Below are 16,773 nucleotides of genomic sequence, written 5' to 3'. Positions count from 1 at the left end.
CAGGATCAGTGGCCATGGCTCACGGGCCCAGCCACTCCGCAGCATGTGGGATCTTCCCGGACCGGGGCATGAACCTGTGTCCCCTGCATTGGCAGGTGGACTCTCAAGGACTGCGCTATCAGGGAAGCCCTCCAAAGATTTTTTACATGTTTTGGAAATTTTATAACTTTAGATTTTACATTCAGATCTGTGGTCCATTTTGGGTTAATTTTAAAATATGGTATGAGGTATGGATCTAAGTTCCATACCCCCTCACCCCATATGATTTCGATAGCCAACTGGTCCAGCACCACTTGTTTAAAAAAGCTAGACGTTCTCTGCTAAATTGCCTTTGTATTGGGGTTTATTTCTGAATTCTTTCCTTTGCATTCATATATTTGTCTATACGGATGGCAGGACTCATGGCCAAGACTCATGGTCAAGACTCATTTGTCTTGAGTACAATCTTTATATAATAATTCTTGAATTTGGACAGTGTAAGTCTTCCAACTTAGATCTTTTTCAAAGCTGTTTTTGCAATGCTAGGTTTTTTGCATTGTTATATAAATTTTAGAATCAGTTTGCCAATTTCTATGAAAAAGTCTGATGAAATTTTGAGACCACATGAAATGTTATCTATTTCAGAATGAACGATAATTAGTCTCCTGACCCAAAAGCATAGCATATTTCTTCATTTTAAAAGGTTTTCTTTTATTCCACTCATGAATATTATTTTCAGTTTTCAGCGTACGGATTGCTCATATTTTTGACAACTTTAACACTAAATGTTTCATATTTTATGCTACTGTAAATGGTACTAAGTTTTTAATTCAAATTATTTATTATTTGTTGTTATATGATTATTTTTTAATATTGGTTTTGAATCCTGAAACTTTGCTAAACTCACTAATTAGCTATAATAGATTCCTTATAATTCCATCAAAAATTCTGCATGGCAGATTATTGTGTCCACATACAAAGACAATTTTACTTTTTCCTTTCCAATCTAATTGGGTGCCCTATAATTTAATTTAATTCAGATACTAACTATTCTGACCTAAGACAGACCCCAGAGTTTAAGGGCTCAGTCCCACAAAGCTACCCCCATTCAGATGCCAATCAGAAGGACTGGGCCCCCAGGTTACTCATACTCTGTTAAACTTGGTTACACATCGGGGTTTCCATGACCCCATCCTCAAATTGGATAATTTGCTATAATGTCTCACAGAACTCAAGGAAACAGTTTATTTACTATTATTGGTTCATTTTAAAGGATACTATAAATGACACAAATGACCAGCCAGAGGAAGAGGCACATAGGGACAGGCCAAGGTCAGGAAGGGTCCTGAGTGCAGGAACTTCTGTCCCACAGAGTTTGGGGTGCACCAGCCTCGTGGCACGTGGATGCTCGCTCTTCTACTTTTCCTTCTTTCTCTGGCCTGTGGTGTGGAAATGATGACAGTACCTCCAGCTGCCACCCTGGACCATAAGATGAGGATGGAAAACTTAGACTAAGATAATGGGGTAGAAATTTCTGAGCTTGGGAGTCTGATGACATCTTAGATCCACTGTACCAGCCTTTGAATACCTACAACTGATCTTATTTTGTGTGTGAGAGAAATAAACTTCTATCTTGTCTAAGCCAACATTTTATACATTTTTGTCTTTTGAAGGTAATAGTACTGTTCCAAATGGCCCCCAAGCATAGTGCTGCAATGTTGTCTAGTGTTCCTAAGTGCAGGAGGGCCATGAGGTGTTTAAGGGAGAAAATAATCTTTGTTCAGGCATGAGTTATAGTGCTGTTGGCCATGAGTTCAATGTTAATGAGTTTACAATATATATTAAGTAAGGTGTATTTAAACTGAGACACACATACAACAATGTTATGTATTGATTGGTTGACCAAAAATATTGTGGCCAGAGGCTCACAGGAACCTATTTCCCTTAGTAACAGTGGTTCAGTATTCACCAATTCCGTGTTTATCATGACTTTATGGAACAAAACTACCTACATAAAGAGAATTGACTGTATTATTATCCTTAGATGATAAAGCTGAGGTGCAGAGATACAAAGTAATGAGCCCGGGATCACATAGCTAGTAAGTGGTACAACTGATATTTGAACCCAGGGCAGCCTGATTCCAGAACCTGTATTCTTCCCCACCACACCATCCTGCCTCTGGTAGGGTGAGAGAACCCTGGGTATCAGACTTCCTTGAAGGTCAAGTTTGAGTGGGAATTAGGATGCCCTGGAAAAAAACTCCTCCCCAGCCTACTAGGAAATAATGGTATCCTGGGATGTCAAGTCAAACCTGTAGTGTCTTGGGGAGCAGGGTAGTAGGTCAGAGTTTCTTTGTACTATCAGTGTGTCCTGGGATCATCAGGCTGCTTTGGATGGCTGGTGAGAGTTCCCTTACTGGGTTAGGCTATTTTGAGGCAGCAAGAGTATTGGAATTCAGTGTGTGCTTGTGGATCCAAGTTGACTACATGAACCTTGGGAGGCAGAGCTGTCATGCAGCTCGAGTTTCTCTAGGAGGCCACAGTATACCCTGGGGTAGGGGGAGAGGGGTTGGCATCTTGGATCAGTGTTTCTCGACTTTTATGTTGTTATGACCTGAATGTTTGTGTCTCCTCACCACTTCATATGTTGAGTCCTAACCCCAATGTGATGCAATGCTATTTGGAGGTGGGGCCTTTGGGAGGTGATTAGGGTTAAGTGAGATCGTGAGGTTGAGGCCCCAAGATGAGAGTAGTGTCTTTATAAGAAGGGAAAAGAGACCAGGATTGAGTTCTCTTTCTGTCTTGTGAAGACACAGAAGGTGGCTGTCTGTAACCCAGGAAAAGTCTCTTAGGAACTGAAGCAGCTGGCACATTAATCATGGACTTCTCAGCCTCCAGAACTGTGAGAAATGGATACCTGTTGTTTTAGCCACCTTGCCTTTGGCATTTTATTATGGCAGCCAGAGCTGATGAAGACAAGTGTACAGTCAGTTCTCTTGGGGATCTTGTTACAGTGAAAATTCTGATTCAGTAGGACTGAAGTGGGGCCTCAAATTTTACATTTCTAACAAGCTCTCATGTGCTGCTTATACTTCTGATCCATGCATCATATTGTAAGCCTCAGGATCCTGGAAGATTACCATGTTTTTCTGTCTTGAGTTGTTCTTTTCAAGAATGTGTGTGAAGGATTAGCATAACATTGGGGATCAGACAGTCCTATGAGTACAGTGTGTTCCAAGGGGATTAGGGTGCCCTCATTGATTCAGTCTATTCTGACATTTCAGAACTTCATGGCGGGGGACAAGGATAATCTCCTAGTTGATGTTGACTACTCTAGGTTTCAGAGTGTCCTAGAGAACCCTAGAGTCCTAGGATATTGGGTTGTCTTTAAAGGGTCAGGATGTCCTACGGATGTCAGAATGTAGTTCCTAGATCTAAGTAATCTCAAGAAGCAGAGTACTGCGGGTATCAGGGTGTCCTGACTGCTCAGCAATGCTGGGTATGTCAGGGTTTCCTTGAAGAATCAGAATGTCGGGATGTCATGGGAATCTCAGTCTTCTGCAGAGTCCTGAGGTCCAGGGAGATCAGGATGCACCTGGAATACAGATGCTCTTGAGGGTAAGTGTTCTCTGATGGTCTGGGTGACCTTGGAGGGTCAGGGAGTCCTGGGGGGTTCTGAGTGAATGAAGAGGTGACATTTGGGAGAGGAAATCAGAAAGTACTTGAGAACTATGGTGTCTGGGAGACTCATCCTATGGTTCAGGTTGTCCTGACAGGGTGTCCAGTGTATTCTGAGAATCAGGATATTTAGGAGGGGCCAGAATGTACTTGTGTTTTTAGTTTTTTAGTTTCCTGGAAAGAAGTCTTTGGGAATCAATCACCCACGTACTGAAACACAAGGCAGGCCCTACTCCTGGTCTCCATTTGCACAAACTCTCCCTCTCCCCTCATAATGAGGTTCTGAGGAGGAGTCTCAGGAGGAATGCATTTTCTCTTCCTTCCCCTGCCTGCTCTCAGGAGGGGATTTAACAGGACAAAAGAATTTGGTCCTCTGGGAATATGAGCTCTTGGCCCCAGTCCCTGGACCCTCCAACAGAGCACCTTCCCTCATCTGGCTTGTGATCCTCCCCTGATGATGGGGGCTCTGGCGACCAGGCAATGATTGGATGGGCTCACAGGGGTGAGGAACAGGTCACTCCTCCAAGGCTCAGGGAGAAAGAGTTAGTGTGGGATTGCAAGCTGGGAAAGTAGGCAGCTGAGAGCAAAAGGAGAGAACGGCATCCCAGAGAGAGAAGGTGCAGGCGGAGAAAAGTGCAGACTAAAACAGAGAAACAGGGTGAGGGCAAGGCAGAATGAGATGATACTCAAGCACAGGAATGGGGAATTAGAAATAGAAAGAAAAGTTAGAAAAAAGGAGAGAGAGAAAAAGGTCTATCTATCTATATCTACACAGGGAGAGAGATTCAGAGAGAGGTATAAACAGGGGGAAAGCAGTGAAATACAAGGCATAGAGGGGAACAGAAACAGAGAAAGACTGATCCAGAATCAGAGACTCAGGGACACGAGACTGAGCTGTCTTTGGTCTTTGTTGTGAGCCATGGATGCAGAAGGGAAGAGTGAGCAGGGTAAACAAAAGAAGGGGCGAGTTTGCAGCAGTCTCTGGCCCGAGGGCTACGCAGCCGCTGGGACTTTGACCTCCACGGTGGGTGAGTGAATCTCTGGGGTGGTCCTGAGGAGACAGCAGGTGTGCATGCTCCATGCCCAGACTCCGTGGGGCGATGGTTCGCCACGAGGAAAGTGAAGAGGAGAAATAAAAAACCAGCATCCTAGCATGGTAAAAACAAGGGAATCTTAGAACACATGGGACGATACAACTCCTTTGCTTTACACAGTGGCCCACTGAGACCCTGACAGATGAGGAGGAGCCAGAGGCTGAGCTAAAAGCTGTCTCCTCATTCCTGACCTCAGAGTTTGCTCACTGCACTGCTTTCTCCAAGGAAGAGAGTTGGAGGGGGCAGGGCTTTGGATCCGAGGAGAGCAGGGGGCTCAGGTGGACAGTGAGCACTGCGTAGGGACTACCACCTGGGTCCCCATGGGGATGGGATCCTCACTCCAGATATCTTTTCTCAGTGTGTGCCTCCCAGGTGTTTCCTTTTGCTCCTGTTCTCTATTCCCGAGCTGGCTCTCAGACTAATTAGTGTGGGGGCTTAGTGAGTCTGTAGGGAGAAGAGGCAGGCCTTTCCCACGAGCTCAGGTTCCTGCAGCCTGGTGGCCAGGCCAGGACTGGGATAGGGGAGAAGATGAAATGTATGTGTGAGGAGGGTGTGTCTGAGCAGAAGAGTGAGGAATGTTTCATCTTCCCAGGTGGAGGGAATAGGACAATGGGAACAATATAAAGGTGTAAGTGGCATGTGAACCATGAGAGCAGGGAGCAAGTCATAGGGGTCATAGACAGAGACCTGGGCAGTTTGTTAGGTTGTCAGAGCGAATAGGAGCTCCACAGGGTGAGACCCAGGAAGGTGGTATGTGTGCTGAGAGAGATGAAAGGCTATGGAGGGGCATGCCTTACATGGGGATGCATCTGGGGGAGTGTAATGGGGAGTGGGCACAAGGTGCAGAAGTGAGGCAGAGGGAGCGTGAGTGCCTAGGACAAGTGAGACTGAGGGGCGGACTTCATGTGGAGAGGGTAGCATGGGTTAAGGGAATCAGAAGTGAAGCAGGGTGAAGGCTGAGCTGGATTCAGCTAATTCTGAAAGCTGAAGAATTTCTGGTCAGGGCAGAGTATATGAGCAATACACTGGGTCCTAGCAGAATCTGGGGGTTCCAGCATATGTGGTCTGGGATGGATGGGTGGATCCATGTGGCAGCAAACTCTCCCCCCGCCTCCTTCTCAGACATGAGCACTCAGCCCTACAGGAACCTCTCTGGTGTAGGAGTGGGGAGACCAAGTCTTTGCTCACAAGGAGAACAGAGGGGTCGCCCACACTCCCAGCGCCACCACCGCACCACCTTCAGTCCAGCGCACTTGGAACAGCTGGAGTCAGCTTTTGGGAGGAACCGCTACCCTGACATTTGGGCCCGAGAAGGCCTGGCCCGGGACACAGGTCTCAGCGAGGCCAGAATCCAGGTGATGGCCCAGGATCCTCCGCCCCCCATCCCCTGAAGAAATGCAGATTCGGTGATTGGGAACTACTGGGGCATAAATTCTCAGGGCACTATAACCCTAACCCAAATATTCACCAGAACAGAGTCTTACCCAACAGTCAGCATAACCTCATCTACGTCAGGAATTTCACTGGAGTTTAACCTTGGGGCTAACCTAATCTAACTTGAATTTCAATGTCAAACTCCAACCTTAACAGTGATGTGAACTCCAACAGAAATTCAATCCTAACTATTCACACACGTATGTAACCTTGTCCCTAACCATGGTCTTGAAACTCAACCTGATGCTTGCTCAATTCTAACCATAGAGTTACTTAATCTTAAGAATAAACTGTACCCTAAATCTAACCTGGTCTGTAACAATTAAACTCATCCATAGTCTTAGTTTCTAATAACCCTAGAGGAAATTTCCCATTCTCTGTGGAGGTGAAATGCCACTGTGTCATGTTTATCTCTTTCTGTTTACAAGTTGACATTTCTTACTCACCCAAAGTTGTAGCAGGGCAAATTTAGATATGGATTAGGGGAATGGTGTGGGTCTTGCTTTGTCACTAGTCCTGGTTCAGCTATGCCTTCTGCAAGAGCTTTACTTCCTCTGGGGATGTGGGGGAGTCTTATGCCCTGTACCAGTCTGTAGCCGCATATGACAATGCCACCTATTTGAGAGAGGGGCTCTAACGTGGCTATTCTCCCTCCTCCTCAGGTCTGGTTCCAGAACCACAGACCTAAGCAGAGGAAGCAAGAGAGGTCACTGCTCCAGCCACTGGCCCATCTGTCTCCTGCCACCTTCTCCGGTTTCTTGCCTGAGCGCCCTGCTTGCCCCTACTCCTACCCAACACCACCTCCCCCAATGACCTGCTTCCGTCACCCCTACAACCATGCCCTTCCCTCACAGCCTTCCACTGGTGGTTCCTTTGCTCGACCCCACCATTCTGAAGACTGGTACCCCACCCTGCACCCAACCCCTGCTGGTCATCTGCCCTGCCCTCCACCCCCATCCATGCTTCCCCTCATCCTTGAGCCACCCAAGTCCTGGAACTAAAGTTAAACAAGTACTGATAAGGTAATTTCCCAGCCTGTGACCCTCACAAAACAGAGAAAACTGGGTGGTTTCCTTTCCTTCTAAGGGCGAAGTAGAAATATGGTGAATGACAGCTCAGAGACTGGGAATGTTAAAATGGGAGATCATGATGAAGGCTCACTGAGCTGATTAATTGAGTGAATTTAAGGAGGTGAAACTACTGGAAGATATAGGTAAAAAGCCCCAGTGGAGGTGACTGGTGGAAAAGTGACATTGAGGGAAGCAGTGGTTGCTGCTGGTGGCTGGAAATGGTTGAAGGGGATAGAACTTTTGGGACTTCACTCATTGAGATCACAGTTGAGGACCTTCATCCCCATTGTTTCTAGCTGATTTCAATAAGGCTTTTGATTTAATGTCTACCTATACATCCCTTCCCCATCACCACCATCCGAATCCATCGTTAAGTTTTATTCATTCTATCCTGGAAATAGCTCTTGAATTTATTCCTCTCCTTTCTGTTCCAGCAGACACTTTTTTTCTGGCCCCACGTTTTCTAATTAATCCTCCTCCTTGGTTCCCTTAGCTCCAGTCTTTCCCACTTCCAAAAGGCTTTGTAAAGCTGATCATCAAATATTAGCTCCCCAGTGTTTTATAAACAATAAATAATACCTGATTTGCTAAGCCTGTAACAGTCTTCAGCGTTACCTTCAACGTAACTTTTAAGTCACCTGCATGTGGCTTTGTTATTGAACAAGGGCTCCTGTGACTACAGCACCGAAAGCCAAACTCTGACAGCTGATGTTTGCAATAAAGTAAGGGTTTATTGCAGGGTGCCAAGCAAGGGAGTGGGAGACAAGCCTCAGATCTGCTCCAACTTGGCCTTTGAGTTGGGAGTGTTTTTAAAGAAGAAAACTGAAGTTGGGATTAACCATCATCTTGTGACATCTCTTAATCATAGTTGTGGAAGTCAGGATGTTTCCAGTTTACAATTGTCTAGCCACCTGGGGGATCTGTGAGCTCATCCTGCTCTGGAGAAACAACCTGATTTTGTGTGTTAATGATGATATCTACAACAGCAATTTTAGTACATTAATGATGTTATAGACAATAGCAATTTTAGTCGTCTGATTCTGTTTGATTAGTGTTCAGTTAGCACAGGATTGAGGTCAGAAGAGGCAAACAAGACAATACAGTTTTGAGTAGAGAGATTAATCAGAAACTCACAAAGGGAACTCAGTTTTAGAGGGGCTCAGTTTCAGTTTGTGATAGAGAAGAAACAATTTGATTAAGGGCAAACTTTTCCAAGAGCAAACCGTGAGTCTTGAGGTTCATAAGAGGTCATTCCCAGAAAAGACTCTGCTGTGAAGTGCCTTAGTCTGAGCTCTCCTAACAGAAACATGCTGTGGCCTAGTTGGTTTGCCATTTATATACCATATCGCTTATAATGTACTTATTTTACTCATAATTTACTTATTTATAAGTAGGTCTACCTCACTTATGGGCACATACATAGAAGAATTCTGAGGAAACAAGCCTCTGGGGATTTTAGTTGAAGTTTTTTGTATGTATTATATTTTAAAACTCTGGAATTGAAACCTCTGTGATGCACAATTCCATTTCCATGTAATTATCCCCTTGTGCCAGACTGCCTTCCTGAAAGATAACACTGGTGTGCATGCCTCCCAAAATGTCAGTGTCAGTTTCAGCACATCCTTATCGACATTGATCATTTTGGACAATTTTTTGACTGAGAGTCATGTCTCCTAGTTGGTTATTTTTTCAGTTTTCATTTAATCTATTGCTAGTGAATGTTAAAAATAGTTTCATGTTTATTGACAATTTACATTTTTTTCTCCTCTGCATTGCTTTTCTGAGTTATTTGTGTATTGATCTAGTCATCTCTTATTAGTGCTTGAGGAGCCCCAAGTGAGAAATCTCCCCTTAATTTTACTGCTTCACCATGTTTTCCTTATTATTTGGATCAAAATACTATGCCTTGAATCATTTTAAATTGATTTTAGTTTGTGCCGTAGAATAGTCATCCAATTTCCCCTCAATCAGCTAGCTGGTGTTTCCAATATAATTTATTTAACAGTCTAACTTTGATTTGTAAAAACATTTTTCCACACACTAAGATCTCATATGGGACAGTTGTAGACTCTTAATTCTTTCCCACCAATTAGCTTCTCTATTCTGATATCAGTACCATAGTGTCTTAATTACCAAAAATGTAAGGATCTTTAAAATGTTAAATTTTCTTATCCAAATACAAGGTGTGTCTTGTTATTTTTTCCAGATTTCTCTTATGTCCCTCAGGAAACTTCTTGGTATTTTTTTATAAAACAAATCTTAATAAGAGTTTTATAAATTACAAAAGTTATATAGGGTCTTTGTAACAGTCAACCCAAAAGATTTATATACATATAAGACATATATATTATATAGATGAATATATATTATACATGAATATATATTTATACATATTAACCTGGATTAATCCCAAAACCCCATGTTAAGCAAATTCACCTCAACGTGAGATAAACAACATTAGTAGTGTGTATCTTTCCACAACTTATTGTGCTCATAGAAAATATACAGACATACACATGTAACAGGGAAGAACAAAATCTGACTCCACGTTGGATCTGTTTCTTTTACTTTAACCTTTGCTCTCCATTAATTTTTATTACTATAATCACTAAAAGGCTGATGTCTATGGCTATAGGCATACATAATGGCCTCCCTCGGGGAACCCTGACCCTCTGCCTGAATATTAAACTAAAGTGCCTTTGTTCAGCTCACAAGGAAACACCCTGACCCTGCCCAACTGTGAATGGCTGCAGAAAAGAAGAAATTAACACAGCCCCTCCATGAGGCTGTCCAAAAACCAGGAGATATTTTGCAAGACTTATGGCCTTTTACTTTACTTCCTCACCTCCTTCCCTTCTCTGTTCTATAAAAAAAAAAGCTAGCATCCAGACCCTGATAAGATGTTACTCTAGGATATTAGTCTGCCACCTTCTCATCTGCCTGCTTTCCAAATAAAGTTGCCATTCCTTGCCTCAACACCTCATCTCCTGATTTATTTGCCTGTTATGTGGCAAGCAGAGCTAGCTTGGACTCAGTAACACATACACTAATATATTTTCCTTTTTGAAAATAAAAATGAGATCCTACTGTAAGTGGATATAGATATAAAAACATCCTTCAACTGGATCACATAGATTTTTATTGTTTTCATTCCATTAACTGGCAATTTTATGAGCCATTTAACCATTCTCCTATCATTCGAGATTCAGAGTTAGTTTGATATTTTGTTTTGTTTTACCACCACAAATGCCACTGTAGTTGTTTCATTAAAGGATAATTCTCAAAAAAAGGTAAAACCATGACTCTCATAGATATGTAAATTTTATTTAACTCATTTAACTCATAAGGCAACGATAAAGATGTCAAAGCCAGTTCAAAGGACAAAGACCAAGCATATTTATAGATGAGGAATAGTGAAATGAATGTGTAAGTGGAGCCAAAATTGCCTTCTTTCCTAGTTGAGGAGGGACTTCAATTGACCCTTCAGGGGATGGGATTTATTTACGTATCTATAGACAAGAATTTTTTTGCATTGCCTTCAGTTATCTACAATTTACAGAGTTATAAATTAGCTCAAAGGCCAAGAAAGCCTCAGAGTGCACAAAGAATCAAAGTCAAATAATCTGGAAAGGTGGGCCCTAAACAGTGCATGGCTTTCCATTGAATTACATTTTCCCCCTACAGTTTCCTCTGGTCCAGGTGCTTTTTACTTCTGTAGGTTAGATGTCCCAAGGTTGGACTGCTGTGTTAAGTGTTATGTACATTTAAAATTGTAAGAGATACAGCCTGATTAGTTTACCAAAAAGGGTAGCTTAGGAAAATGTCCTGTTTAGTTAAATTTTTTTTTTTCTTTAAGCCTAGAAAATACTTCGCCCTAATATTTCTTTAAAGGTTTGATTTTTAAAAAATCTAAAATAAATACAGAACCTACTTTTGTATATACTGAGAATCAAGGGACTGAGTCTCTTCTAGATCAAAAGTAAAATATACCAGCGCTATTCATTAAACTACCTTATTCATTGAATCAAATTGCTACGTTTATCATATATCATAAATTAAATTCGTGTGAGGTTTAAAAATCTATTTTTGGTTCTCTATTCGAGGGTCGGTTCTCCCACTAGCTTTTTAGGATCCCGCAGGCAGCGACACACATCCGGGGTCCCCCTCAGCCTCATCACACCTGCTGGTGAGCTGGTACATACGAGGTCAAGTTCTCTGTGCCCTTCACTCCAGCCTTCCTCGCCCATCTCGGCCTCCTGGCCCGCTACCTGGCCCGAGGACCCACTATGGGGGAGGAAGTGGTGCAAGCGAAGGAAGGAAGGCAGAGGGTGTTTCTGCACTACTGGCCCCCTCTCGCTGTCAGCCTGCACGGGTCCTGGTGCCTATAGTGCCAGGGACTGAACTGAGGGGCTGAGGCCGGTGAGGTTAGCAAGGCATCTCAGCGTCCCTGCGGGTCTTAGAAAGCCCAAGAGGCAGGGAAAGGCGTACCTCGATTCTTTGGGTTCCCCTGTCCTTCCTTCTCGGGATTAGAGATACCCTTACAGTTCAAACTGGCAGAAGTTTGGAATCTTTGCCCCAATTGGGGTTTAAAAAGAAAAAGAACTGCCTCTGAAGCAGCGACATCCCTTCACTCACCCCCGCCAACCAAAGAGGAAATGCAGCCACGTGAGGGTAAAGAAGTCACGAATTCTTCTTTGTGTTGGGAAAGCTAAATCCCTGGTTTTTCAGAAAGATCCATTCCCAGCAGGCTCCAAATCCGAGTTCAGAAAACGAAATGACTTGGAGTCCGAAATGGGTGTGCAGGGCGTAAGAGCAGGAGCTCTGGGGTGGCATAGCGGGGTGCACTGCTCCAAGCGACTTTGGAAACAATTAGGGCGCTCCTGCAAGCTACTGAAGACCGTGGGGCTGAACCATGGAGTTTCCGGGCGCTCCTAGAAGGCTGAGAGGTGAGGTCCCGGAGACCCTACTGGTCCGGTCTGGGAATGGGCGGGGCATGCTCAACGCAATGAAAACAACCAGGCCTAAGAAAGCGGAGGAGTTAAAACATTCAGCTCCTGTGAGAAACCCCCTCCCAGACACCTGGGACTCGAGGCCTGGGCCGCTTCTAGCTCTACCAGCCTCAACTTCCTGTGAGCTCGAGCAACACATTTCTAAGTGCTTCAGACACTTCTTGGTCCCGGAGTCTGGCTCCTCTCCAGCCCTCGGGCTGTCTGCCCAATCCAAACGACACCTGGTCCCTTCACAGTCGCAGGACCTGTTCTCTAGGTTCTGAGCTCGTGGCCGTAAGGGTCTTGAGAAGAGTTCCTCTCCACGCATCCAGACCACGGGCTCCTGGCTCCCAAGAATGGCAGGAGAACACGTGAAGACCCCGGCCGATTGCCTGCATGGCATCTGCTCCCTCCTATACCAGAGACCTCTTCAGTTCGCTCGTTCCCAGACTGCACATCTAGGCACTGTCTGAACCGTCCACCTGCGCAAACATCGCCCCCTTCGGCTCATTGACTCCCTCTTTGACTCAGCTGTCTTTAGGAGGATGAAACCTGGGAATGTGTTGCACACCCAGGAAGAGAGATAAGTGCCATTAGGTCAGGGAATTGCAGTACAGGGGACCTAGGTACTAGACCTAAGCGGGGGAAGGAGCTGGAGCTCCAGGTGGCAAGCACCCTGGACCCTGAAAACTTCTCACCTGGTGGAGACAGGAGTGGCTGGATGAGGACAAGAGAGGGCCTTCAAACTGCTGGGTCCAGAGTAGGGGACCCAGTGTCAGGCTCTAAGACTGTATTGGGGGGGTTTTCCCCTGCAGGGGTTCCTCCCAATCAATCCTCCCACTATTTTCCAGGTTTTTCCAAATTCTCCTGGAATTCAAGTACTCACTCTTTTTCATGCTAGAAACAAAAGCTGAACCCAAAGTCCCAGTAACAAAAGCAGCTCGGAGACTCAGTCTCTTTTGAATTTGGTCAAATAGCTTGAGAGTTTTCCAGGTTCTTGCTCCAGGAGGTCCTTCCTCCACTCCTTACGACATGCTCCTCAGATTCAACTCCCTCAATACTAAGCATCTGAAAGCCTAGGGGGTCCCTTACAGCTCTCTTAACACCCAGCTAAGAAGCCCAAGATGGAATAAGGTAGGCGTCAGCCCCACAGGGTGACTCATTGAAGGTGTGTGTGTATGTGTCTGTGTTAGCATGTGGGTGTGGGTCTTTGGGGGCTGCAGTGTCTGGATAGGCCTAGGAAGCCACATGGCCTAGGGCTTTGGAATTCAGGGGGCTCAAAATGTGCCCTTATCAATTTGTTTGCTGGACTTCTGGGTCCATCTGAGCCCTGGCATCTCTGTACCAGCAAATAGAAGCTGAGGAGCTGGTATAGGGTATCTCAACTAGCAGCTAGAACACCTCTGGGAAATTCTGGCATTTTCTAGAGTGAGATGGCCTCATATGCACTCAGGGTAAGGAAGACATGGGCACCTCAGAAACTCAGGCTAGGAGCCTAAGCCTGGTCAGGTGAGGGAGGTGAGGGGGAGCATGGGTAGAGACAGCTTCCTGTCCATCATATAAACCCTGCCATCACGGGGACATGAACCCCAAGCTCAAAGAAGTCAGGTCCTCTTGCCCATCTCCAGAGGATAGAATTGACTCCTGACCAAGCTACCTGCCCTAGCAGCAGTGTGGTAGGGCAAACTGCTTAGTCCCCAAGACTTCCACTACCACCTTCCCCTTTGCTGTTATAAACATTTCCACCTTTTTTGTTAGACTTCTCAGTTATCAAAGCTAGAATTCTAATATCCTTATAGAATTCCATGCAAACATTTATTGGGTACCTTCCTAGTGCCAAGTGGGAGTCAAACCCTGGAGATTCACCTCAAATCCAAGAAATTCCTGTCAGACATTGAGACATACCAAGATAGGAGAGGACATGTGAACCCAGCCTCTTGACAGAGGAAGAAAAGAAGTGTCTGAAAGGAGATCCCCAACACCCCACTTCAGAGGACTTCTCCTCGCTCTGCTGAGCTCCTCTCTGAGCTCAATTACAGACGTTGTCCCCTCTGTGTGGAGAACAGAGGGTCGTGGAGAAAGGGAGGAATGTGAGGGTCATGGCAGCCGCTGCTCAGGACAGGCACACACAGAAGCCCTTGGCCTTGAAACCTAGCCACTCTGGACACAGAATCTCTGAGTATATGCTGGCCACCCAGGAGAGGTATTTCATTTGTTTACTGATCTCCTGCAGTGGACTCTGAAGATCTAATTGCGGTGCGCTTCCTGACATCTTCCTGGGTAAGCTAGGTGTCTCCAGCAGTGCACGGGCCAGAGAACACCCCTGGCAGCAGAGCCTTCTCCCCGGTCCAGGGTAGGGCTCTGGGCGTGCTCAGAAGTCCCGCCTTTGCAAAGCCTTCAATTCAAGGAGGCTCCCCGGCTGCTTCTTCCTTGGAGGCCATGCAGGGGGTCCAGACTCCGTTTTCTGCCCTCCAAGGACCACACTGGAAGCAAGAGGTCTGAGTGCAAAGGAGATCCTGTGCAGAGGGGGGATGGCAGGAGAGAATGTCTCTGGGCTTGTCCAGGGGGGTCTGTGAGGGATGCGACACAACCTTGGCCCAATCAGGAAAAGAGAAAGTAGCTAATGTGATCTATATATATCCCTCCCTTGTTAAACACTCCTTACCTCTTTAACCAAACCAAACCAAAAGAAAACAAAAAAGCTACTTCAGCAATTCCTCCTCCCCACAGGAATTCAGTGTGTGAAAAATGCAAATTTCTCTCTGATGCCACTGTAAGCCCAAGGGACACTCCCTTCCCTAACCAGATGCTGCAGGTGCCTGAACATCATCCCTAAGGACCAAATACCAACAGACAGGTATTGATCCCCAAGAGTATCCTGAAGAGGTGGCTGCTGCTTCTGGAAGTTGGCAGGGTGTATATTTAAAGTTAATAATAGTCATAATATAATAACAGCCTTAGTGGCTCAAACTTGCTGTTATTCTTACTTGCAGAAGAGATAAAGCAGTAGCATTGACTGCAGGATCCTGGCAGAGTCCCAGGCCCAGCACCATGGTCAGGTGTGGGGGTAACTCTTGCTTCCAGGATCTGGGATCTGTTCACAGGAAAGAAGTGGCCAGAGCCAAGACTGAGACACGGCATGGGGGCCTGGAGGTGAGCTCAGGAGCCGCAGAGGGGGCTGGGGAGGATGGACTTAAAGGTGCAGCCATCCCCACTCTCTGTGCCCAGAAATGCTTGGTGCTGCCTGCACAAACTCCCACTAATTACAGTTGTGGGAATTAATTTTTATCACCCTTAAACTTGAGACATTCAACTTGCCTGGGGTAATGGATGAAAATTGGTGCTTGGGCTTCAGATTGACAGGGCAGGATCCCAGTGGGGTCAGCCAGAGTAGAGGTTTGGTTTTATCATAGTCAGGTGGACAGTGTTTTAACTTCTTTTTTTAAGAGGAGGTGGTAGATACACTCAGGTCCAGCAGTTACTCTGAAGAGGAGAGGGATGGAAGTACTGGTGCCCCCCTTTCACCACAAAGGCAAAGCAGAGAAGCAAGGGAAGTGGGAGGAGCACAGGACCGGGAGCTGGGGCATTGAGTCTCTTGTTTTTGAAGGGACCTGTGAAAGATGGATTTTCTTCCTTAGGGCTAAAAGCAAACCCCGAGTTCTCCCTTGCTGTTTTGTTTTGTTTTAGACTCTTCAAATCCCACCTCTTCCTCTGGAGCTTGTACACTCCTTCAGGGCACGTTGTCCTGGGCACGCTGTCTGCTGCATTTTCCAGACCGCAGAACCCGTCCCATTCCCGCAAGTATCAGACCCAGCAGGGCCTAGTCCCAGGCCCAGGAAACTTGAATCTTAAACTCCTGCCTGTCCTTAGAGTGGAAGTCAGAGGTCTTCCAGGCACATTCATCCATCTGGGCCCTTGGCCCTCAGACCTGGTAGAGGTGGTTCTCTCTCCCTTCCTGCATCCCCATTCTTTTCTAAAATTGCCCTTCTCCCTCCTTTTTCCCAGGCTCACTCTGCTCTCTTCTTTATCTCCCCTACATTTATCCTTTAACCTTGGGTGAACTTGGTTCAGTCCTGCTTTAATAACCACAGCACCTGGACCAGGCAGGAGTGTGGGGCGGCTGCAAATGGTCTTTGCCTCCCTTGCTTCCTCCCTCCCATTACCTGTCTCTCCCTAGTGTGGGGGAATGAGACAACTTCCTACCCCGACCTTCCTTGAGTACAGGATGTGTTGGGAAGTAGGCAGTGGTGACATGAAAAGAGAAAAATAATCATTTGGGAGAGATCAGGTCGAGGGCATCTGGTCCAGCAGGGAGAGGAGGGCAGTGCCCATATTTCCTGTCTGTACAGTTCTGGGAATGTCCCCACTGGGATTGGTAATGCGGACTTGGCCCAAGTCAGGTCACCTTCTCCTATTCCTGGAGGCAGCTGCCTTTGGGTGAAGAGTTTACTTCCTGTGCTCAGATCTCAGAAACTTTTCCTTGCTTCTGGATCTGGGGAGGGGAAGAGGGAGGGACTGCCGGCCATCTGA

At 45.8% G+C, this 16,773-nt stretch overlaps 1 protein-coding gene across 1 annotated transcript; it reads left to right on the top strand.

Annotated features, from left to right (window-relative positions):
• Nucleotides 1-4,576: 4,576 nt before the first annotated feature.
• LOC132485876 (homeobox protein prophet of Pit-1-like) lies at nt 4,577-7,186 on the top strand. The gene is made up of 3 exons (XM_060092478.1): nt 4,577-4,685; nt 5,874-6,106; nt 6,848-7,186. The coding sequence occupies exons 1-3, from the start codon at nt 4,577-4,579 to the stop codon at nt 7,184-7,186; spliced, it is 681 nt and encodes a 226-aa protein (XP_059948461.1).
• The last annotated feature ends 9,587 nt before the right edge of the window (nt 7,187-16,773 follow it).

Source organism: Mesoplodon densirostris, chromosome 3 (genome assembly GCF_025265405.1).
Source record: "Mesoplodon densirostris isolate mMesDen1 chromosome 3, mMesDen1 primary haplotype, whole genome shotgun sequence".
Lineage (NCBI taxonomy): Eukaryota > Metazoa > Chordata > Mammalia > Artiodactyla > Ziphiidae > Mesoplodon > Mesoplodon densirostris.
Note: the sequence above shows the minus strand (reverse complement) of the source record. Positions and strands in the feature narration are given on the sequence as shown.

Excerpts from the sequence above, each read along its gene's own strand:
- LOC132485876 (XM_060092478.1), top strand. The coding sequence starts at position 4,577 with ATGGATGCAGAAGGGAAGAGTGAGCAGGGTAAACAAAAGAAGGGGCGA. Across the intron at positions 4,686-5,873 it reads GACTTTGACCTCCACGGTGG|ACATGAGCACTCAGCCCTAC; the intron begins GTGAGTGAATCT and ends CCTCCTTCTCAG. Across the intron at positions 6,107-6,847 it reads TCAGCGAGGCCAGAATCCAG|GTCTGGTTCCAGAACCACAG; the intron begins GTGATGGCCCAG and ends CCTCCTCCTCAG.